At 39.4% G+C, this 25,092-nt stretch overlaps 1 protein-coding gene across 2 annotated transcripts in view; it reads right to left on the bottom strand.

Moving 5' to 3' along the window:
• The window catches only part of aff2 (AF4/FMR2 family, member 2), a 162,377-nt gene that overhangs the window by 30,561 nt on the left and 106,724 nt on the right, over nucleotides 1-25,092 (bottom strand). For both annotated transcript variants that reach the window (XM_061787648.1, XM_061787649.1), the window contains exons 6-10: nucleotides 20,994-21,080; nucleotides 17,820-17,856; nucleotides 16,959-17,019; nucleotides 13,003-13,057; nucleotides 5,139-5,176 (exon numbers count right to left, since the gene is read on the bottom strand). In XM_061787648.1, coding sequence (XP_061643632.1) covers nucleotides 5,139-5,176; nucleotides 13,003-13,057; nucleotides 16,959-17,019; nucleotides 17,820-17,856; nucleotides 20,994-21,080 — 278 coding nt within the window. The remainder of the gene's footprint in view (nucleotides 1-5,138; nucleotides 5,177-13,002; nucleotides 13,058-16,958; nucleotides 17,020-17,819; nucleotides 17,857-20,993; nucleotides 21,081-25,092) is intronic.

The raw sequence follows: 25,092 nt of genomic DNA, 5'->3' as shown, positions 1-25,092 counted from the left end.
AATAGCCTCCTGTAGTTATTCTTTCAGGTAACTGATTAAAGCCTCCAGGGTACTTGTGTTTTCCAGTGCATGATTCTGTTTGCATTGTCAATTAGCCCAAAGGAATAGAAGATACAAAAGACAGTCAACAGTCAATTGTTTTCTTCCCTCCGCCAATCACCTCCATAATAGACTAAATCGATTACCCTCTGACATCAATGAACCGAGTAGCTTTGAGGCAGATGGACCTTAGATCAGATAAACAGTAAGATGTAGTAGAGTGTGACACAGGAGGATACACTGTCGCTTCACAACTGCAGTTGAAGTCAGAGGTAAATATAGTGTCACAAATTGGCCAAAGACTTCTGTGAAACTAGCTATGGTGGTATTTTGGGACGTTTGAGAGAAGATGTGGACGCCATCTGGACTCAGTTCATCTGTCATCCAATCATCTTCCACTTGGCAGAGTTCCCCCCCTGCACAGCTGCCTCTCCAATCTTCCTCTCAGTCTCTCTTTAAATCGCTCTCCCACAATTGTGCATCTGTGTGTGTGTATATTTACATAATCGCACGTATCACATACGTTTTAGCCACCATTTCCGATATAAGCAAATTGATTGAACTAGCCAGTACTATCTTTTCACACATTCATGTATCTGCAGTACGTATTATGTCCATCATCATAGATGATCATTAGTCATACCAATTAGCTACTTACAATAATATAAAAATACATGAGATAGTGTAGATCATAGTTTGTGTGTTGAATTCCAATTTAGTGTTTTTCATCACAAACCGAGCCAAAGTGCTTGCATGTGCCTGGGGCAATATTGTGGGAAAGGCTACAATAGGTTTATCCACTCGTACAAACGGACAGCAATGCATCCTGGTAGCATACGTGAGGCAGCGTGCATAAAAAGTCATAACACACTTGACTGACACGAGGGTATTCGTATAAAGAAAATAACTAAATTTAGATACAGATTGGAGACGAGAGAGGTTTATTTAAATTTTTTTAGCTGAACATAGTCCATCCACACATTTCCTCTACTGCTTATGCCACACGACAATGATTCAAATGTATGATTTTATAAGATTTTAGACATGTATCTTTCACAATAATATTTGGTCAAATTCTAAATTGAACAATATTAGGGGCATTCAAACTCAAAGGTTCCACTGTACTCGTGATTAATCACAATGACCAATTCTACGTTAGCCTTTCACTAAATGTGTTTCATTACTTGTGCTGAATAATTAGAATCAATTGGAACGTCATGTAACAATATGAAAAATATAAGAAAGAAGAAATAACAAAACTATGCTTAATGTATACTGTGGGGCGATGTCTGGGATGGTGGTGGTGTTGTGTATGGTGGCAGAAAAATACAATTAACTGTAGTATAGGAGTTAAGTTGTCAGAGCAGGATTAAAACAATAGCTGCATATGCAGTATATCTTATATAAATCTGTATATTAAGACATATTTTGTGCATGTATGAGTGTTTCTATTGTATATAGCCCATAGATCCCTTGTAACAACTTCAGTAGTAGAATCCCTGCGGATACGTGTCTGTGTGTGTGCCCGCTCTGCTCGGGCTCATTAGCAGTAGCAAAAGTAACACATGGCCTGGGGCACACACAAAAACATGGCACATTCTCTTTTTACCACACACACTGACACACACATGCATACGTGCACACTCACACATTCACACGCACGCAGACTGAGAACACAACAAGCCTAACTTGTGGAATATTTTTATATTGCTATGCACCAGTTGGAGCTTGACTTTTTAAAATGACAGACAATATATTTCTCTTCACGCATTAATCTTTTGCATGTAATTTACAATATAGCAAATTATTCTTTTAAATCAATGTTGTATGAGGAACCAAAGTGTACATGAGATGCACATCAAAACACACATAAAAAAAAAAAACAACTACTGCCAATACACTGCAGATTGTAATTAGTGTTGCGTAGCGTTGGTGCTAATAACTAAATCCATCCATCCATCATCTGAGCCGCTTATCCTCAGAAGGGTCACGGGAGCGCTGGAGCCTATCCCAGCTATCATCGGGCAGGAAGCGGAGTACACCCTGAACTGGTTGCTAGCCAATCGCAGGGCACATATAAACAAACAACCATTCGCATTCACATTCACACCTACGGGCAATTTAGAGCTGTCAATTAACCTCTCATGCATGTTTTTGGGATGTGGGAGGAAACCAGAGTACCTGGAGAAAACCCATGCAGGTACAGGGCGAACATGCAAGCTCCACACAGGTGGGGCCGGGGATTGAACTCTGGTCCTCAGAACTGTGAGGCAGACGCTCTAACCAGTCACCACTGTGCCTAATAACTAAATTAACTAACTTATTATTTTTATTAATAATATACATTTTTTTTTGGTTCACAACCATCGTTGCTGTACTTTTGTGTTAGTATGAGCATTCATTTTAACCGATTAATTACACCTCCACTTCCCTCCAAAATTATTGGAGGGAAATTCATTTATTTTTGCTGTAGACTGAAAACATTTGGGTTTGACAAGATGAATATGAGACAAAGCTAGGGCTGTCACGATTGAATCTTTTTAGAATCGATTATCCTCTAGATAATCCCTCCCCCCCAAAAAAAATTACATAAAATTAAATTATTCTTTACTACTAATATGCATTTTATTATCTTTTCTGAGGGCTGTACTTCTATGCTTAAACTGCATATATCGGTACTTAGTGTATAGTATAAACTGGCCAGAATTTGAGACAATATTTGCCTTTGCTAAACGGTTAGCATTCACGATTTGCATTAGTGCACTAGTGATAACCATTTTAGGTAAAAAAAATAAAATAAAAATAAAAAAATAAAAAGCTAACTAGGCACGGTGGCCGACTGGTTAGAGCGTCAGCCTTACAGTTCTGAGGACCCGGGTTCAATCCCCGGCCCCGCCTGTGTGGAGTTTGCATGTTCTCCCCGTGCCTGTGTGGGTTTTCTCCGGGCACTCCGGTTTCCTCCCACATCCCAAAAACATGCATTAATTGGAGACTCTAAATTGCCCGTAGGCATGACTGTGAGTGCGAATGGTTGTTTGTTTCTATGTGCCCTGCGATTGGCTGGCAACCAGTTCAGGGTGTACCCCGCCTCCTGCCCGATGACAGCTGGGATAGGCTCCAGCACACCCGCGACCGTAGTGAGGAGAAGCGGCTCAGAAAATGGATGGATGGAAAAAGCTAACTAACATTCAGCTCACTCATACATCTTATTATATGTATATTACACATCTAATAGTGTCTTAAAAATCATTTACAGATGCTCTTCTGTTGTTTTTGGCAAAGTTTATCAGTGGCCCAACACTGCAATAAATGTCTGTGTGAAACATAGGTTTCCGCGGTGCAAACATGGTTCCAGGTGGAACTGTTTTTTTTTTGTGTTTTTTTTGGGGTCCTGCCGGAGCTTCAATCCTCTTTTTGAAGTCGACTTAGCCAAGTTATTGCATTTTTTTCCCCCAGACCCAGACAAAACGTCAACATATCAATTTAATTTCTGGGTATTTAAATCTGCGTGATACACAGCTTCATCAGCATCATTATTTGTAATGAAAAACCAAATTAGTGTGAGCATTGGAACGGATAAGAAAAAGTGAATAAGAAAGAAGCAAATAATTAATGTACAGTATGTAGTTGCAAATCCTTTGTTTGCAACAACTGCTGCAACATGGCTGTGACCCACTGACAGCACCAAACCACATTTTTTCTTTTGGGATGCTTTTCCAGGCTTTCGCCGCAAAAATAATAAGGCATGCTCCCACCAACGTGGTGCCCACGGGCCCCAGGTAACCCCCAAGGACCACAGGAGTAGCTTGCAAGCAAGTTCCAAAAATAGCTCACCAGTGATGATTACTTAGGAATTTTGTAGAAGTGATTATTTGAAAATTTAAACCCTTTAGAGATTTACAGAAAAAAAGTGTGGCATATTGGTTTTGATTTGTTTTCTAGCTTTTTAAATCGTTGTTAATTATTGTGCGAAATCATTAACATGATTACTTTCTTCACATACAGTAGATGAATATCATCAATTATTAATAATAACATTCAATTAAAGGTAATTTGAGCAAATTAGTTAACTCTAACCCTGCTCGACATGTTTAAATCTGTTGTTTTGGAGCGCGTTTATTCATTATTGTTTTAAATATTACTTGATGAACATTTGTTTACAAGACCACTGAGAGAAAGTTAAATATTGGACAAACATTAGCTACTTACACAGTAATGCACTATATTTACTCTTATTATCTACTCCAGTGACATTTTGGACAAACTGTACTTGTCAGACTAGTTTTGATGTAACATACTTTTCACTTTTATTTAAGTATTTTTGTTAAGAAGCTTTTACTCCATTACATTAAGCTACTTTTAGCTCGCAACTTTTTAAAATTTGCATCAATCTATTATTGCTTGCACGATCTATTTGTTTTGGTTTGTCAGACAGAATTCTGCTCTGGGGACTGTCACGTTACTGTTTTCACCAATCACCAATTTCACCCCAATTTCTTACTCGAAAACTATTTTTGGCTACTTTGCCCACCTCTGACTACTGTAAGAAAAAGATGCCTTGTGACCTTTTAATTGAAAATGTTCCTGCTGGTTGGTCACTTTTAAACTGTAAATCAATGGTTTAGTCAGTCAGTTAGCAGTATTATGCAAAAATGTAAAAAATTAGCCTAATGAGCTCCATGAAATTGATGACAGGTGGCACATGTGCTTAATGTACTGTTTAATTTTCGAGGTACTGTAACTAGTTTCTCAAGTTGAGTCGATAGAGTGCACATTTCAGGCTTTCAGACAATAATCAAGCTGACAAAAATCCAAATAGCAACATAAACACAAACTAATGGGTTACATGCAGCGGTTTCTGCATGAACCAACAAATAGTGACACCTTCTGCCTTGTGAGGAATGTTTGTGATGGTGCAGAATGGTGACAGAAATTTGCCGAGCGCACGGCATTGCAGATGTTTCAGATAATTACAGTCACTGTGGCTCCAGATTGCCTGATGGGTATTATGTTCACAATCACCTTGAAACACCCCTACTTCTAAAAAGCGCATGCGGCATAACCAACATTATTTAACAACAGCAGAATGTGTGTCTTACCTTACAGCTGTCGCTCTAGCTTTGGGCTTGTTGGATACCTGTTAACAAACGCAGACACCTATGTTAAAATATTCTTCATGTTAATACCATGTCAATATTAGCATGCAGAAATTTGGCATTCCTGTGTTTTAGAAAAGCTTGCAGGTGTGTAATAGGAGCATGATTGACAAGCATGTGACCGCTGGTGTGTATGTGTGTGTGTGCATGTGCATGCATGGCTGGATGAAAAATTGACAAGAAACTGGAAGTTGAATGATAAAACAAACATATTTTTTCTTATAAGTGCCATATACTGGAGTCCATTATACTGTCAACTGTCTTTATCCAGCACTCCATTCTCTGTTATCTCACTAGGGTTGCGGGTGTGCTACCTGGCACCTATTCCAGCTGACTTTGGGCGAGAGGAAGGGGGAACAACCTGAACTGGTTGCCAGCCAATCACAGGGCACATGAAAAAAAAAACAACCATTCACACTCACATTCACCCCTAATTTAGAGTTTTCCATTAAACTGCCATGCAAATTTGATATTGTCATATGCTTGGTTGAATTAGAACTGCGATTGTCTGGCAACCAGTCCAGTGTGTACCCTATGTCTCGCTCTAATAGGGTCCAGCTTAATTGTAACCCTAAAATGGATTGCTGGATGGATGGTTGGATTAGAAATCAATTCAATTCAAAATGAGATAAAATGTTAATTACAAATTAATTACTTTAATTAATAATAGAGGACTTTCTGTTAAGAGTCCCAACTGTGTTGGTTAAGTCATTCACAAAACAATTAAATTAACCAATAAAATAAAATTCGTTAATGATCAATTATACATGAATATATGTTTAGATATAACTGTCAAACAGCCGCTTTTGAAATACGAACACAATCAAACTTACTAAGCGCATGCAATGAAGTAAATTAGCAATATTAATAATACAGTAATTCTATAAATAATTTGAGTGGAATAATGGAAGTCATCATCTCAATCAGTCAGTTCTCTACATGGCTACATCAGTTACACTAACAAAAAAAAATAGTTCATTCAGTTTTACAATTTATTCATCTTCATCTGTTAATTAAAATGAATTTATATTCAGTCCCTTTACTGTCTCTCAAGGAATGATGAGATTATCAGCACCAGTGGTTTTGTGGTTCTGATAGCTTGAAACTGATCTACAATCTTGAATAATAAACCTTGTCAGCTCTGTGGCTCAGGGAGATTTGCAGGGTTCATGAAGAGGACCTGTGTGGTAATATATCCCGCAAGGGTTTAAAGAACAACACGGGCTGCAATTATTCACTAATTCCACTAAACATGGCTGCGGCATGGATGACAAGTCATTAGAGATATTTGCTCTCAAGTGGCACAATTCGCATAGGCTTTGTGGCAAATCAGAATCAGGTCTCTACCAAATGTGGATACAAATCCAATATGTATCGGTTATCTGCCAAGGCAACCGCAGTGTAAATGCATTAAATCGGATATAGCCAGTCAATGTGAGTTTGATGTTAGTAATCCCTCATTTATCGCGGGGGTTAGGTTTCGAACCACCCCAGCAATAGGTGAAATCAGTGAAGTGGTTACCAAATATTTTTTGTACATATTTTGTACATTTTATACATATTTTAAAGGTTTATGAACCTCCCCAGGCTCTTATTACTCCTACCCATATTCCTATTAACCTCTACTGTACTCTTATAAACACTTTCTAGCGTCAGTGGTACTGTACACTATCACTACATAATGTAGTGATAGTGTTCCTTATGTGTGTTTCAATTAATATTTCTTTTTTTTTTTTTTTAAATAGTTTTAGGCTGTTGTTGTTTTAGGTTAGCAAGTGTTTTTTTTACCACAAAAAATAAAATAATGCACTCAAAATCCCACGATATGGCGAATTATGTGCAATATGAATATGAATATGAAAAAAAATCCTGTTGCACCGAATCCGCAATATCTGAACTCCAATATAGCGAGGGATCACTGTACACCAATTGCATCCGTGTTTCCCTAAACAACAACAAAAAAAACACCCATTGTAATTGCAATTGAAAGATTTTCAATTCGGGTGGAAGCACGCTGTGATGACATCTCGGCGCATCCAGTAAGAGAGACGGCGGTGGAATGATTTCAGAGGGAAACTACAGATTTTCTGGGAGTTCTACAGTATGGAAAAGAAGGAAAGGAGAGAATGGCGAATCAATTATTAATGTGGTGTCACAGTGTCCTGAACTCTGGGAAATAAGACAGATGCTCCTAGCGTGACGTGGTAAAAAAGAAAAAGGTACAGCGATGGAGGAAGAGCTCAACTCCTGCTATTGCTGTTATTATTATTATTAATATTATTATTATTGTCATTGTCACCGATCAAATCCACCAAAACCTTGCTAGGCTAGAGAGCTACCTTGCACCACGATTTAGACGTGTTCTGAGCAGGCGTAAGTCTAGATCGACTTTCTGTCACCAAATTGTCACTCCGCCAGGCCCGTCTCCATGGATACTCACTCTGCTGCGCTGGCATGCCCAGACCGGTCTGCCAAATTGGCAAATACGCCCAGCGAGTCTTCCGTCTGCATGAAAATCAGGATCCGCTGGCATTGGTGCCCCGCTGCAGATGCGCTGTCTACAAAATTAAAGCCCTAAAAATGTGTAAGCGTCTTGAGATTACTTTAGAAATGAGCTTGGTCATTTATACACACTCAGTGGGACAGAATATTAGGTACACATGAACGCTCTAAAGGTCCAATATTGCTTATATTTAATCGTTTATTTCAGCGATTATTATTAAATCACTGATGGTGTAGTGCTTCATCAGGGCACGCAGTGTGGGTTCAGTTCCCACATCAGTAAGACTGCAAATGTGAGTGCGAAAGGTTGTCTGTCCCTCTATGCGCCCTGTCTTGGACTGGCAACCAGTCGAGAGTGTAGCCTGCCTTCTTCCCAAGGTCAGCTGCGATAGACTCCAGCTCCCTGAAAGTGGGTGCATTGAAAATTATGTATTTATATAACATTTTAATTGTACATTGAAGTGGTGTAGCGCACATGCATTGCATTGCATTGTTTCTACAACCCCAACTGCGTGACGACTTAAGCTAAGCTACAGTAAAGTACAGTAACAAAAATATTAAATAGCTGATGATGACGCTGTGCAATTCTACGCCACTGCAAACTACATTAATAATAATCCTACTGTGAGATGAACAACTCTATCACCAAAAGTGATAAAAATAGAATATTAATACATTCTGCAGGTGTCTAATGAATGCATACTAAATTGGTTGCTAAACCCTGTGCTAGAATAAATATTTTCCAGATACCAGTGGGTGCAAGTCATCACCTCAGTGTTGGTGATTCACTTACCGCCAAACAAAGCGCCTTCGACACAGCCTTGAACAATAACTGAATGGTGACTTATCTGCATTTTATAACTGAAAACATGGTTCAAAATCCTTCATTTCTTATACAACGCTTATCCAATGCTTGTTTTGCTGAATACATCCATTCAGTTCTTATTTAATTAGAGTGGAATCAGCCATATTTTAAACATGAAAGCTACTGTTACTGCTACTGGTTATGGCTACTCAACCTTGGACATTACTGTCTATATTTTCTCCTGAATTGATTGTGTAACATGTAGACAGTAGTGGTATCGGTATTACTTTCCTATGTCTACAAATATATAAGAGATTATTCTATTTACACACCTTCTTTGAAGCGCACGAAGTCCCTTTTACAGGCTTTATTAGCACTTCAATTCAATGAACGCATTGGTTGAAGCCTTTTGAGATATTTGATATACTGTATGTTGGCTGTAGTATGAGCTGAGCCATCAAGCTTGATTCGACCATCTGTTACAATGAATTTATTTTTCAAGGTCAATTAAAGCAGAGGTGGGAGTCACATGAGCAAGTCACAAGCAAGTCTCAAGTCATAACCTTCGAGTCTCAAGCAAGACACAAGTCACTGCGGGAAAAAAATCGAGCACGTCAAGTCGAGTTGTCACTAAATTACAAGCAAGTCGAGTTTAAGCAAGTCGCAAGTCAAGTCATACAATCTTGCTCCAGTCGCAACATATATTGAAGTGGCAATAAAATGTTTTTTTACAAAAAATTTCCCCATAAATCATAACATTAAAAAAGTATTCACACCTTATAAAAGTTAAATGAACAACAACTGAGATTATGATTGATTACATTTTTTTGCACTGAATTGTTTTAAAGTTGTATTTCAAACTCAATGTAACTGAACTTTATTTCTGAACAAACTATGTGGTGTACTTTGTGATGACAGCATTGTAACTCCTACGGTTCTTAAGAGAACACAATAAGGCAAAAGCCAAGGCTGGTTTCTGTTGGTCAAGTATAATTAGATGTGTGATTAGATGGGCTAATGGAGAATGAAAGAGATTCATAATTAAATTGTATTATCTTCGGAGCTCCTTCAATCGTTCATGCAGGTGGCTACCTCACACTGGCAAGTGTGCAACAACGCAGACTGAGTTGCCAGGTTGGCGCCAATGACCCCCTAAAATGTTTCTTACTTAAAAAAAGGCAAACTGTGTCAATTAAAATGCCATTTTCCAACTCTAAACGAGATGCCTTGTCAACTCAAAGTAAAATCAAGTCTCTTGGCTACCAAGTCTAAAGTCAAGTCTTTTTCAAGTATTTGGCAAGCAAGTCGCAAGACAAAACTGGCAACTTGAGTCGACTCGAGTCAAGTCATTTGACATCTCTGAATTACTTGATCTCCATTTCAAAATGCTGCTGCATTTCTTATGAAGATACAATTATATTGTTGTAACATGTACAGTATTTAATTCAGGTGACACTGGCGCACACATAGTGAAGCCTGAGGTGTTTGTCTTTTCTAATGATAAAGATAATTAGATTTGTTCAGCTCCTACTGTTGTAAAGTATTTGTTTGATGTCATTGTGGTAAACATAAACCAAATGTAAACAAGCATTGTTGTTATTATTATTAGAAGCTACAGAAGCCAAGACTAAAGCATAACATCTTTAAATAAACATCAACTGATATTTTAGTGTCCAGAAGTTCAGCTTTTAAGAGTAACATTTGCACTGACTCCAGGTTAACACAACATACTGCGAGAATATTTTCCAAGCTGGTCCACCACCTCTGTTGACCATAAAAACCAGTGATTAGGGACACTTTTCCTTCCAGTCCCATCCCTCCATTTATTGACCAGGTATCCTGTAAAGGGTTATGGCACGAGCTGAAGCCTATCCCAGCTGACTCAGGCATAAAAGGCAGACCACATCCTGCACTGTTTGCCACTCAATCACTGGGGGACTGTGAATGGCTCATTGTGTATGGAATCGATCCCACAGCAGTCGCGTGGAAATACGTGATGTGAACTGCAACACTACTATTGGTGAGTTAGTCCGAGCCAATGGAGCATCCAATGATTTTGAAGCTGGAATTGGTAAAATGTTGATTAAGGAGGGGTTCTTGTAGAGAGAGGAGATGAGGGTAAGAAGGGCAATGGAGAAAATAATTCACACATTAAATGTTACCTCCGCAAAACAGTGCTGCTGAATGTTACTAGGGACTGTGTTATTCCTTGGTGGGAGACCAATTTCTAGATATTTTCGTTAAAGGCTAAACAACGTAAACAGTAGCTTTATTGTTCCTCCTATCATTTAAAGTGTTACTTGTTATGAACAGTATATTTGAGGCACACAACCAAAACAATGAACTTAAGTGGGTTTGTGAACACAAGTGACCCTCTATCTTGTTAAACAAAGCAATATGACCCCTGTGTTAGCACAACGCGGTCTTCAGAAAGTATGATTATTTTGCATAGGGCAGATTTAGAGGAGACTTCCCCTAAGTTGTGTACATTTTTACCAGCTGCAATTGAACTTTTATAGAAAGCCAGAGCTTTTTAGTGTGACCTTGCTTTGACCAAGGTGATCTGTCATCACAGAGAGAAATGTGCAGGGAGCTAGAGACAAAGGACATTCGTGCAGTGGTAATTGGGTTGGTGTTTTTCTTTCAGCTTTTTAAAGTCACCAGGAACATCTCTCTTCTTCCCTTCTCTCTCTTTCCCTCTCTCTCTCTCCGTCATGCTTCCTCTCCTCTCTTTCTATTCTCCCCTCTTTCCTCTGCTCCTTCTTTCAATTCCCTGCCCTCCTTCGTGTCTTTGCTCAGTGCAAAAACATATTCATCATACTCCTCTGCTGCCCTCACAGTGCCGCGCCACAGAATACTAATGACAGTGCGTGAGAGGCTGCCAACATTTGCGCAACACACAAGCATCTGTGTATTTGATTATGAATGTCTGTGTGTGTTGTGTTTTACTTGAGGCTATAAAAGCTTACTAATACACCATGCACTCATTTGCTATAAGCCTATTAACTGCATCCACAGAAAAAATGCCACTGGATTCATGTCAGCCTCTCTCTCTTCTTGCGTCTCAGCATCCCTCCCGCTCTTCATCTCCTCCTGTCTGCACTGTTATCAGTATGTCTGCTCCGTCTTTGTCTCTCCAGTTCCTCTTTTTACTTTCTATTCTGTTTATTCTTCCCTTATCCATCTTGCACTGTCACGCTGGAGGCTTAAAGCAATAGTTCAACAACTTTGAAGCTATGCACTTTATTTCTCAGGGTGAGCCAGGGAATGATTTGCATATAATGTCTGTGGGTTGTATGCAAAGATGCAAAGTGTGAAGATAAATATCAAGCAACTCTAGTTCCGAAAATAAAAACACCATTCAATCTTCCCAGCAATATTGTCTGACTCACATCCTGATAAAATGGATAGCATGCAACACCCTGAGTTATACATCGATCTTAACCATTTTAACAGATGTAGTGCAAGTGCAAGTGTATATAAAAACTTGGAGGAAGACTTCTGAAGTGCATGTTAGCTCCTCTGTAATCAAGCATATATAGATGACGTGATTATGGAAGCCACTTGTCAAAATGCTGTAATTAACCAAGCCACTTTCAGCATGATTACCAGAAGTAAAACCTGCCAGCATTTATAACTATCTTGATCACCCCATAATTATTCAATCAGAGGGGCAGTTAAAAAGAACGAGAGGAATTGGTAAATTTTCATTAGCATTTGACGGACTCTTTGATGAGCGCTGATGTGAGTGGGAAGGGACAGTGGCCCGAGCCCCCACTGGCATCACGAGTGCACAAAGATTGTGATTAGTGGAGCGCGAGCCTCTATCACACTTCTCATACATATTCAGCTATTTCTGTGTTGCAGCAAGGTTATTTTTGAATGAATGTGCAAAATTATATGGAATTTGTTTTTCAATATTTGAATGCTTGGGGATTTCACAGATGCATACACTGTCTGAACAAAAGTCTTGGGACACACCTCATGATCAATTAAAGAATCAAAGAGGGTCTGCACAATTTTTGTTTGTTTGTACAAATCAATGCATCTAATTTTGTGGTAACAATTTAGCAAAAGGTACTTTTCTGTGCAAGCCGTGACTGTCCAAGTGATGCCCAAAAAGGTATGGTTGGAGGAGTGTGGTGTGGAAGAATTTGAGAGCCTTATCCTCAACCACCATTAAAAAGCTTTGGAACAGCGATTGTGAGCCATGAAGGCCCTCTTTTTCAACATCAGTGAGCTCAGGATGAAAGAACAAAAATTCCACGGCATACTTGAAACTGCACAGCCAATACTCGCAAATCTAAGCAAATTAAAAGCTGATTGCAAAGGTATGCCTGGTTCAACTGATGACAGGAGAAAGGAAATTAAAATTAATTGAATGAACAAATCAGTCCTAAGAAGAACTGGTTGTAATTGAATGGAAGATAAATGGTGGAAAGCCAGGGTGACAGCTAGTATTGATAAAGGGATAGGCTGCAGACTATAGAGGCATCTCACCTGTTGCTCTGCCTCTTCCTCATCACTGCTGATCTTTAGGTCATCCTCCAGCATTCTGCACAGAAACAAAATAACATGTTTAATTCTAGGCCTGACCTCAACATCTGTTCGAATTAGCTTAAATACAGCACACTGTTAGCTGATATTGCCTTTAAAATGTTGTCCTGGCAAATGGATTAATTGCATAGCCAAAGTAACACTGGCTTATGTTAGGGAATGATGAAGAGGACGGTCGATGAGGCATAGCGGTGCAAAAAAACCAACCAGATGTTCAGTTTGGAGAGAGAAGCCAGATTGTTTTTTCACCTGCAAACGTTCTGTGTTCACAAGTGCTGACCTGCTGCCAAAAATTCTTTGGTAACAAGAGGGTATGTTGAGAGAACAGAGCCTTCTGAGTCAGAATTCAACTTCTAATCAGTTGCTTTCACCCTCCATTTGCAGCGAAAATTAATATATGTACAATATATAAACACAACATGTACTCGTGCTTGTGCTGGTAGCAAATTATTTTGTATTTATGTGGTGTGCATTGGCAAGTTCCCATGTTTTATTGCTTTATATAAACCATCCACGCATGTTACTGTTATTTTAAGATAGCACTGCTATTGTTATGACAAGAGAATCCCCTAAAGGGATTTTTACTGCCTCACGAACTGCTCTCTTCGCGGCTCTCACCACTAAAAAACACTCCCCCAGTGTTGTGGTGTTTTCAGACGGGACCGTGCGAGTCGTGAATGAGTGAAGCGCAATGAGAAAAGCTTCACTGATAAGGGCGCAGTGCAGCACATAGGTGATGATAGATATATTTGGATGAATGAAAAATGGAGCCACACTTTATTTCATAAGAAGGCACAGACGGGTAGCGTGAGATAGGGAGGTAAGATGGGGATGATAATGACGGGGGAAGTGGAGGACAGGGACCCAGGAGGCTAAATCGTGGCAGAGGAATAGAAACATGGAAAATAAAATAAAATGCAACCAAGAATGAGCACATGTAGTTAATCTTAAACCAAAATTGGCAAGTGGGTTAAAATATGCCTCAAAAGTCAAATAATCTTGGAATTCAAACCACCATTTATCACCAGAATTCAGCTTAGTCACCCTCTACTTAACTTCACAAGTGTGTTTGACTTTTTCTAAGCTTTTTGTGAAACTTACTTTGACAAATGATGTGGCTACTCAGTACAACACGAGCAATAACATTGATGAAATATCTATGACGTTCAAATCAATTCCATCAAGCAGATGCTAACGTAAATAACATGGCTGAAAGCATGATGGCTAATGAATCGCATATAAACGACCAGAGAAGCTGGCCAACAATTTGCACATTTTTACTGCAATGAAAACATTTCACAACCAGCAATGTTGACTATCAGTTCCTAAACAGTAACATACCAATAGGAAACCACAAAGCTCAAACTATTGTTGTTGTCGGCCGGACAGACATAAAAGCCTCATTCATTCAAGCAATATTTATAAAATGCTGCTAAGTGACCTTATTGCTCTGCAAACACATTCCTGTTACCACCCCATTAGTGTCTGTCATGCATGTTCAAAGGCCGAGTAATTTACGACATAAGCGCCTTTGGATTTTTGTGCAGTGAACTACTTTTCACATGGCGCAAGGACACGTTGTCATGCGGTTCAGGGAGACATGCTCAGTTACCACCATACTTTCTGCTTTTCATTTGATCCTTTTATAGTTATTGCATCGAAGTGTTGGTCATACAAATATTTACTATATTTATTACTTTACTAGGTGGCACGGTGGACGACTGGTTAGCACATCTGCCTCACAGTTCTGAGGGCCGGGGTTCAAATCCCGGCCCCGCCAGTGTGCCGTTTGCATGTTCTCCCCCCGTGCCTGCGTGGGTTTTCTCCGGGCATTCCGATTTCCTCCCACATCCCCCCCCAAAAAAACATGCATGGTAGGTTGATTGAGGAGTCTAAATTGCCCTTAGGTCTGAATGTGCGTGCAAATAGTTGTTTGTTTATATGTGCCCTACGATTGGCTGGCGACCAGTTCAGGGTGTACCCCGCCTCTCGCCCGAAGATTGCTGGGATAGGCTCCAGCACACCCGCGACCCAAGTGAGGATAAGCGGAATGGAAGATGAATGAATGAATTACTTTACTAGCGCAATAAGCGTAGGTTAGTGATAGGGGTGTTATAACTTACGTACTGTACAAATTTGGGTTACGTTGCCACTGTAGTTGTACTGTACTTGTATGGCATGATAAGATAGTACTTTGCCAAAAGTTATTAAAGGTTTTTGTGTTTTGTATCAGTAATCAATTATTAAGCACTAATAGTCACATGCATACAGAAGTGTATTTCTTTGCATATTGTATTGTTTTGTAGCTTTATAAGGGATTTTCTTTTTTTTGTTTGTTTGTTTGTTTTTTTGACACACTCCTATAGCGCACTCCTAAGTAATAATAATACATATGGAAATATTGGTGAACTTTTGCTTGTTGCCTCAATAACTACGTATGTTGTAAAGGCTACTCTAAGTTGATTTCCTAGACACTAATGATAAATACGAATGCCTTATTCTGTTTCATTTAATTTTTCCCAATTTGGACTCCTAACTCCTGTTCAAAAATTGACTTGACTTTGTTTGTCGTTGCAGGATGATTGCATTATATGTGGGTCAAGTCCTCTTTAGTCTCATTTTTCAAAAGCTGTTTTTGACACATTGGAGCAAAAGGTCATGGTAGAGAATAAAGACAGAAAATTCAAGAATCTTGGTATAAAATAATAATCAAATATTGCAAGTGTTAACATTACACACATACAAACACCTGTGAAGTTGCAAAGCAAAACCTTTCAGTACATGGATTTTGTTGAGAGATGGATACTGTCACTTCCAGTTTACTTTCAGTTTCGTGCAAAACTTAACCAAATATTAACCTCACTAGAGCTCAGTTCAACCAGCAAAAAAACAATAAGTCTTCTTTTATGTTTTTTTTCAGCATTATGTAAAAGAACGAAAAAAACTATTGAAAAGATTAGCCTGAGAAGCAAATAAGAAGAATATACAAGGAAAATTACAGTGAAGTAAACTGACTCATATTTAAAGGTTTCATTTGTTTAGGTTGATGGTGGCTTTTGTGTTTTACAGTGTTTAACTTCTTTTTACACTCATGTAACAGTTTAGTATAATTTGTGACATGACTTTCAATTTCATTTCATTTTCAATGTCATTTGTCAATACATTTAATTAAGTCTTTTTTTATGTATTAGAATGATAGTGGCCAACTACTTTTCAGACTTGCATAGCCATTAAGTATGATAAAATGTTGCCCGTACCATTATAAAAGGTTTTATTGTACATTGTTTAATGAATTGGAAAACCATACGAATCCCTCACGAGCAGATGAGTGTAAAAAGAGAAATTGATTTGTTATTGATGGCCTATCATTGTAGGAAAAATGCCAGCTGGGCAGGCATGTAATATACTACATCCTATTACTGTGGATTGACATTTCATAAACTTTTCCACCTGAACATGATCCCATTCTGAATGTTATTAGGCTTCTGATACGGTTACTGTTCCAAAGCACAAGTTGGACATTTAGTGGATTTAGCATAACATTAATTTTGTAAAACAAAATCATTAGGCCTGTGTGGTAGATTTACAAGCAGAGATCCCTGCCTTTGCAATCCCACCCAGCCATGAATCCTGCTGTGTTGCTATGCGAGTGGAGTGGGCTGCAGCCAGAGCTGTTGCAACATGCCTCTGGCTCACGTTAAATTAATGTAGCTGCACTTTCCCGCTCTGATCCACATAATCTTTTTTTTTCTTTTTTCCTCTCCCTCTCCTACCAACACTGAATTTCATCCTAGAGTCAAAGTTAATTTTACCTTGAGGGAAACATTGGGTCAGAAATCATGTGTGTTAATGTGTGTGTGCATGCGTGTGTGTGTTTAGAGGGCTAGAGGGATACTTACGACTTTTGTGGTGCAGTTGGTGGTTTTGCAGCTGGCTTGCTAGCTGATACAGTACATCGCTCTGTAACACAATAAAGGTACTATAATCATTCAGAATTTGTTTGCTGTGTGTGCTGATTTGTGTTTGACAAGTAGTCAGACTTTTAAATGTGATAATTGTCATGATTTTTTTCACCAGTTGATTTCCTCAGTGAATCTATTCCCTAATGTTTCTGTACTTTATTGTATAATTTCTTCTTCTTCCTGTTTATTGCTTTTGCCAGCTCCTTTTGTTCCCCCCAGTTTCCTTTGCTGACTGTGGCATCCACATGAGTCAATTCCCTGACTTTCATGCCTCTGAGACATATTTTGTTGTTACTTACAGACCCAAACATGCTGTTTTGTGTGCACATTATTTGTTTGAAATGAATCCTTGATTTAGAGAAGGGAGAGTCCTGATAGGTTACAGGAAAATCAAACATCAATCTGTTCTCTTCTTTCTGCCTTTAACAGTGCTGCTGTATAATTGTGGTTAAGTGTAGTATGTAGAGCTGCACTGCATCATACTGACAGATGTTTTCCCCATTATGATGTAGTGCAGTTCTTACACCACTGCCACCAAAATAACTATTGTAAAAAATAATACTTCCTTAATTAAAACTGAGCAATTTTTACTTTTTGATACAGCACTTGTCATGATTCTCTTTACATTTCCCCCCCTCCCAATTTGTATCACATATTTCTTTAATTTCTTTCACCTTTTGTTTTACCTTTTATTACAACTTGGAATGTGCGTGTGGTACTACTGCCTTTCCAGATAAACACTGGTGAATGTTGATGACTCTGCAGCCAGCACGGTAGCTTTGATGCTGGGAAACTTACTCTGGGTGTTGTAGCTTGAGGTCATATGCTGCGACTCCTAGGATAAAAAAAAGATGAAAGGAGTGGCGAATGTGTTCAATGAATGAACTATCAAAGGTCATTATTGATCTCACAGCATTAGATAGTTTTCTCTTTGCTAAATGCCAGAATAATGAGAGAAGGATTTTTTGGGGGCAATTTTTCATTACTTTCTTCAAAGTCAGAAGTTTACATACAGTAAGATTACAGTGCCTTTAAACAATTTGGGAAAATCCAGATGATGGTGTCATGTATTTGCAAGGTTCTGACATTTGAGTTAATTGGAGACACACTTGTGGATATATTTGAACTAGGCAAACCTGAAACTTTGTGTAACATTATGGGAAAGACAAAATAAATCAACCAAGATAACAGGAAGAGAATTGTAGACTTGCATAAGTGTGGTTCATCTTTGGGGGCAATTTCCAGATGTCTGAAGGTGCCACGTTCATCTGGTCAAACAATTATATGCAAGTATAAACACCATGGGAATATTCAGCCACAATACCGCTCAGGATGTTCCTTTTCCCAGACCTGTACGTGCTTTGGTCCAAAATGTGCATATAAACAAAAGAACAAAACCAGAAGACCTTGTGAAGATGCTGGCTGAATCTGGTAAGAGTGTGTTCATCCATCCATCCATTCATTTTCTGAGCCGCTTCTCCTCACTAGGGTCACGGGCGTGCTGGAGCCTATCCCAGCTATCATTGGGCAGGAGCCCGCCTCCTGAACTGGTTGCCAGCCAATCGCAGGGCAAATACAAACAAACAACCATTCACACTCATATTCACACCTAGTGGCAATTTAGAGTCTCCAATTCATGCATTTTTTTGGTATGTGGGAGGAAACCGGAGTGCCCGGAGAAAACCCAGGCAGGCACGGGGAGAACATGCAAACTCCACACAGGCGGGGCCGGGGATTGAACCCCGGTCCTCAGAACTGTGAGGCTGACGCTCTAACCAGTCGTCCACCGTGCCGCCTTAAGAGTGTGTCATTATACACAAATGAAACGAGTACTGTTCTTTACCAACATGGGCTGAAAGGCCACCACTCTGCCAGGAAGAAGTCATTACTTCAAAAGAAACATCAAAAAGTCAGATTACAGTTTGCAAATGCACACAGAGACAAATACATTATTTTTGGAGACATGTCCTGCTGTCTGACGAAACTAAAATTAACTGTTTGGCCATAATAAGCATTGTTACATTTGGAGGAAAAAGGGGGAAGCTTGCAAACCTGAGAAAACCATTCCAACTGTGAAATACGGGCGTGGCAACATCATGCTGTGGGATTGTTTTGCTAAAGGATGGATTGGTGCACTTCACAAAATAGTTGGCAAAGAAGAAAGAACATTATGTGGAAATACTGAAGCAACATCTCAAGACATCGGCCAGGAGTTTAAAGCTTGGGTGCAAATGGGTCTTCAGAATTGACAATGACCTGAAGCATACTGCCAACCTGGTTACAAAGTGGCTTAAGGACAACAAAGTCGATGTTTTGGAGTGGCCCTTATCACAAAACGCTCATCTCAATCCTACTGAAAATATATGGGCAGACCTGAAAAGGCATGTGCAAGCAAGGTGGCTACCAGTCAGCTATAGAATACACTAGAAATTTCTGCTACTGGTCAATAAATCACAAAACAGTTTAGATCTTGAATACATTAGAAAAATGCTAATAGAATATAAATACACTTACGTATATATAAACTGCTTATGATTGAGCATTTTAGAGCATTTCCATTTTTAAATGATCTTTCTTGCACTGTACGTTTGTAGTAATTTTAGTTTCTTTGTTTTTAAATGCTTTCAAACTGTTGCCTCGCCTTGCCTTACAAACTTGGCTCAGTTACACTAGTTCTGTGAGGAGGAATGCGCCAAACTTCCTGCTCACTATTTTCGAGAAGCTTGTGGAAGGATATCCAAAAAGTTTGACTGAAGTCATACAGTTTAAAAATAAATAAATACATAAATAAATAAATAAAAATCATGTAAAAAAAATAATAACCATACAAAATAAAACTCCTCTCATTATTCTGGCTTTTAGCAAATGGACATAATTTTGGTAATCATAATTATTTTACCTAAAACAGTAAAGGTTTAGTCTGATGCCATGTCAGACAGTGAGGAAAAAAAGCGTAGGGGTCTTTTTATATAGTAAATGTAAACATCTGGTTTCATCTGTATACAGTATATAACTGGAGCACAAATTTTTTTTCCAATGTCTGACAATGGAAGGACAAGGAATTGGATGGGGTCAACAGCCAGAGAGAAGAAGAGGAAAAGGAGTGACGCTGCATGGCAAGGGAGTTGGGAGGCAAAAAAGAGGATGAAGCAGAAGAGCTCATGGACGAACGTGCATTTCTAATGAGATAAGAGCCAAACTTGTTGACCACGTTCTCAATCATGGGTTTAGGTCGAGGAAGACTGCACTGTAATCCCAGCACTGCATGGACAGTTGTCCCAAACGAAATTGTCCTATGTTTACATTTCTACTTTTTTTGGTTTTCTTCTCTATGCTATACAGTGCCGTCTTTTCCTTTATATTGCAATCAGATGAGCTGTTAGCAAATTACAGTACAAACAGTAAAAGCGTAGATGTCAATCTTGTCCAGTCTCTTGCTATCAATCTCCCACATACACAAGTGTAATTTACAATTTAAAATAATTGTCCTCAAAACTTTAGCCATAGTTTACATCAGAAAGTCCCTCCAGAGTACACTGTTATATATAAAACATGACTTAGCAATTTGACTCTCATCTGTAAACGCCGACACAAGGACTTGGCATTCTGATGCCACTGACATGTTCATTGACATATATTTACTTTTGAGAGATGAACTAAGGATTTTGAGCCAGAGACAGGCTTTTGCAGGTAATCCATGGTGTTTTGCGATTTGTACAAATTGTTCTGAGAAATGCACTTACTGTTTTGCAAATTTCAAGATTGATTCGGGAGCTGTATCAAAGCGACTGGGGAAAAACTGCAATTGCTCTGCCTGTCACTATGTCGCCGGCATAGATAAATGACCAAAGACATATTTGTAATTCATTATTAAGAATGTTCGTACAAATTAAGTGACAACAGGTAAAGATGAAGAGACAAACATATACTATTATTTACTCGCGAAGGTGAGGGAGGAAAAGCCTTACTAACCTTGCTCGGAATGGGGAACTTGGTTTGATCCGCTTTTCCAGGGGTGTGAATGGCTGTGAGAGGGGGTGGCCAGGAGTGAGTCATCTCCTAAATTCAAACACATATACAGTAGAAAAACATTTGTTATTAAGTGCTTTTGACAATTCTAGATGATCTCATTTACATTTGTGGACCAAACAAAAGAGAAGTACAAATCTGTATAAACTGTGAAAATTCTGACTAATAGTTTGCAAATCTGACAACAGGGATTTAATTGTACAAGGACTTGGATGCAGAGGTAGCTTTCAGTTATGATTTTGTAGACTTGTACATCCGACTGAACTGTATTATAACTCACATTATAAAGTGAGAAGTGCATTGGGAGTTGGCAGCACACAGGGATCTGAGCATGAACTAAGTGTAGAGTGTTCAGTGTCCAAAATAAAAGATGACTCCAGCTGGTTGCATTAAAAGCTAAACGCCGGCAGTGCTGCAGCATTGTGATTTAATTACTAATCACAGTCTCTCAGTACAATCAATTCCAGCCTCAATATGTGGGAGCTTTAACTAGTTAACAGAATAAACATTGGATGTGCCTTTGTGCGTGCGGGTGTGTGTGTGTTAGTTCTTCAGTGCTATTGAATCTCCAAAGCACAACAGTGTAAAGAAAGTTGATACCTCTGTTGAAAAATCTGCTCCCAGAGCAAAGTAAAATGTCTTTACAAGCTCTTTATACTAATGACAATAATGCCCAGATTTGATTGGCACTATTGGGGAGGGATTACATTAACAATATGTTCATTATTGTAATTGTAGTTTGCAGTGGTGTAGAAATGCACTGCTTTATAATACTGCATTTCTTTGGTATTCATCCCATGTCATGTAGTTAAATGAGGTTATCACAACAACAGAAACACAGAACGCTTAAATGGATATTAAATGAATACCATTTTGCATTATGCAGACACAATTATCATACAATTTGGTGTATTGAGCAAACTGTTTTTTAAGCCGCACATTGTGCATGCTGTGCTGCCCCTGTGGTGTGCACACCTTAGAAGAACGATGGCAATGGTTTGACACAGATAGAGTTCATCAGATAGATGTCAAGAAGTAACTTAACTCCAGCAGCTCTTATTGTTTCTTCCAAGCAGCGAGAACATACGCATTTGAGCATTGTTGGATGTTCTATCTGTATATGTTACTGCCGTGTTTATGATAGCGTAACAGTTGTGTGATGGTTTGCAATGATAGCAATAGCCAAGTCAATTTTTGTTAGCCTGTCTATGGTCTTTCCCTTTGCATGATAGCATTAAACTAGTGGACTTACAGTATGTTTGCCTAATGATAATGGCAATGATGCTGCGTTAAAATTACTCAAATTTAACATTATGACAAATAAACTGCTCGACGCAAGAACATTTTGCCTCATTTAGAGAGGTGTTCGCTGTCTGCTGAACGAAAAACTCCAATGTTAGGTAGGGCGGATTACAACCAAAAACTGGCAACCTTGTAGGAAATAAACAAGTGAAAATAGCACAAAGTAAAAAGGAAAAGACTGCTAGTGCCACAACCTATTATGCACAGAAATATAAAATGCCATGTTCCCAGCATTATGAGGGTGTGATTTTTAGAAATGGTCAGAATTGAATATTGATCGGAGTTCTTCAGTGTGTGCGGATTTGATTTAGAAATGCAAAGGTTAACACTTCAATATGGAGTTAATCGAAAAACTCATGAAAACTAAAAATGATTTTGGTGAGTTAAGGATAAGCTATGAATAACCGCATCCTAGAGTGGCATGGCGCAGTAGTTAAGTGTATGCCCTGCAACAGGAGTGTCGCCAGTTCGTATTCCCGCCCGAGCGCTCGTAGTCGTTGTGTCCCTGGTCAAGACATTTAACCCGCATTGACCATGAATCAATGTGGTTGGATGTTTGGTGGGGGTCGAAGAGGCTGTAGGCGCAGAATGGCAACCACGCTATCGTCAGCCTGCCCCAGGGCAGCTGTGGCTACACAAGTAGCTTACCACCACCGGGGTGTGACTGTGGTGTGAATGAATAGTGTGTGAAATTGCTTCTTGAAAGATAAGTATGTAAGTGAAATGCATTATTAGTCATGAGTAAGGATAGATGAGAACTTCCACAAATAAAACACATCGTTCTTTAGGCAGTTAAAGCTCAGGGGAAAAGTTGCGGCACTTGCGGTTTACAGTCAGCACTTCATGATATACGGCACAGTTTTTGAAGTATTTGGACCATGACAGCATTTTTATGATTTTAGTCATGAAAATAGAGCCCACAGTGTTAATTAAAGAGATTTCACAAAAATATGTCATTTTTCATTTAACGTTATGTAGAGTAGCTCTATTTTCATGCGCGAAAAAGTATTTGAACAAGGTGAGAGACAATACTTTTCACTCCTTAACTCCATTGTGGTGTGGTATACTACAAACATTGTTTACAAATATGTCATTGTCTGAATACTGCCAGTCATTGTAGTCTATTACTCAGCGAGACTGGGACTCAAGCAAGTCTGATGTAACTTTTTTTTTTTTTTTTTTTGGTGGCAGTTATGTTATTGTACACCGATTTAAACACATAAACAAACACTCATCTGCCACACACAGATCACAGTGTGAAAGGTCTATACAAGATCACTGACGTCACAACTCAAGCACCTCCTCAGTGGAGTGGATGACTCATCAGATGAGTCATGTTTATAGGGGCGTATGTATGTGTGTGAGCTGCAATGTTTAATCTATTCCAGTGGTTCTCAAACTTTTTCCACCAAGTATCACCTCAAAAAAATAAATAAAAAATTGTCTACCCAGTACCACCATCACGCCCATGTTAAAACATAGTAGCATCGTAGGCCTAAGTGTTCATCAAAAATGAGAGAGAGGTTTTACAACCCCAATTCCAATGAAGTTGGGACATTGTGTAAAACATAAATAAAAACAGAATATAATGATTCGCAAATCATGTTCAACCTACATTTAATTGAAGACGGCGACGACGACAATGCCTGGTGTACGTCAAGTGGACCTTAACCTAATTGGCAGCTTCCCGTCAAATCTTGATTCCTGTCTTCAAAAGACCCTTTCCCGGACCAAATGGCGAAGACTATGTGGTTAATACCCACCGATGCGCATTAGGCTCCACCCACTGGCGTTGAGAGGAACTGCAAGCGCCAGAACTTGTGGCCGTGCCTCTGATGTTTGTTAACAGAAGATAAAATGTCCGTTTTTATACCTTGCAAACTCTGTAGAAATATTCCAAATGTATTCCTTGGTGTCTGTGTCCCCATTCTCACTTTGACAGGTCCTCTGCATGATTTTGAAAGCGGTTCATGATTTGAAATCAAACAGTACGAAATGTTGTATTAAACAATAAGCAACCCATCTGCCACGACCAAAGTTTAAACAATGATTCTACGCGTGAGAGTACAAAGTTGGGAGTGAGATTATTCTTTTAAAACCTATTTACTCAAATTTGTGGACAAGATTCAGGCTGGTGGGCGTGGTCTTTTTCAAGTCGGCACGCCCTCTTCCTACGCCCCGCCCCTGAGTTGAGTTGACGCTTCTTTTTCCTTCTGTGCTGGTAGCTCGCCAGCTGGGTGGCCTCTGGCCACCCCTCCCCCTTCTTTTGTTCCCTTTTTGTCTTTGGGCACCTCCGGGTGCCACCACCTGCGCGAACGCCCGCCGCAACCAAGCTGGCGGTGTTTTTGATCGAAGAAGTCAACCATGCGTCTCCGATCACTTTTTCTAGCCACGATCGGTCGGCGGGGCCTCAACGAGCAGTTGCCGGCATCCCGGACGGATCCCGCACGCCTCTGAGGGCCAGAGCTCTACTCGCCACCAGGTCAACCGGCAGGGAAGTTATGAGCGCATCCCAAATGGGACAACAACTTTCCTTTCCTACTTCTTTTTATGTTTGTGCATCTGGTTTTCTTCAACCGAACCTGCTTCTTTCCCGCCTGAGGTCCGGAGGAAGACCACCCCAAAGACCAGCTGATCAGCGTTCGTGAGTCGACACTGGAATCCTTACTATGATTTACAACATCAGTGTGTAATAATTGTGGGGAAATTACTAGCTTCATACGAAATCCCAACTTTGCCT

Source organism: Phyllopteryx taeniolatus, chromosome 10 (assembly GCF_024500385.1).
Source record: "Phyllopteryx taeniolatus isolate TA_2022b chromosome 10, UOR_Ptae_1.2, whole genome shotgun sequence".
NCBI classification, from domain to species: domain Eukaryota; kingdom Metazoa; phylum Chordata; class Actinopteri; order Syngnathiformes; family Syngnathidae; genus Phyllopteryx; species Phyllopteryx taeniolatus.
The sequence above is the reverse complement of the archived record's forward strand: the minus strand, read 5'-3'. Positions and strand labels throughout refer to the sequence as shown.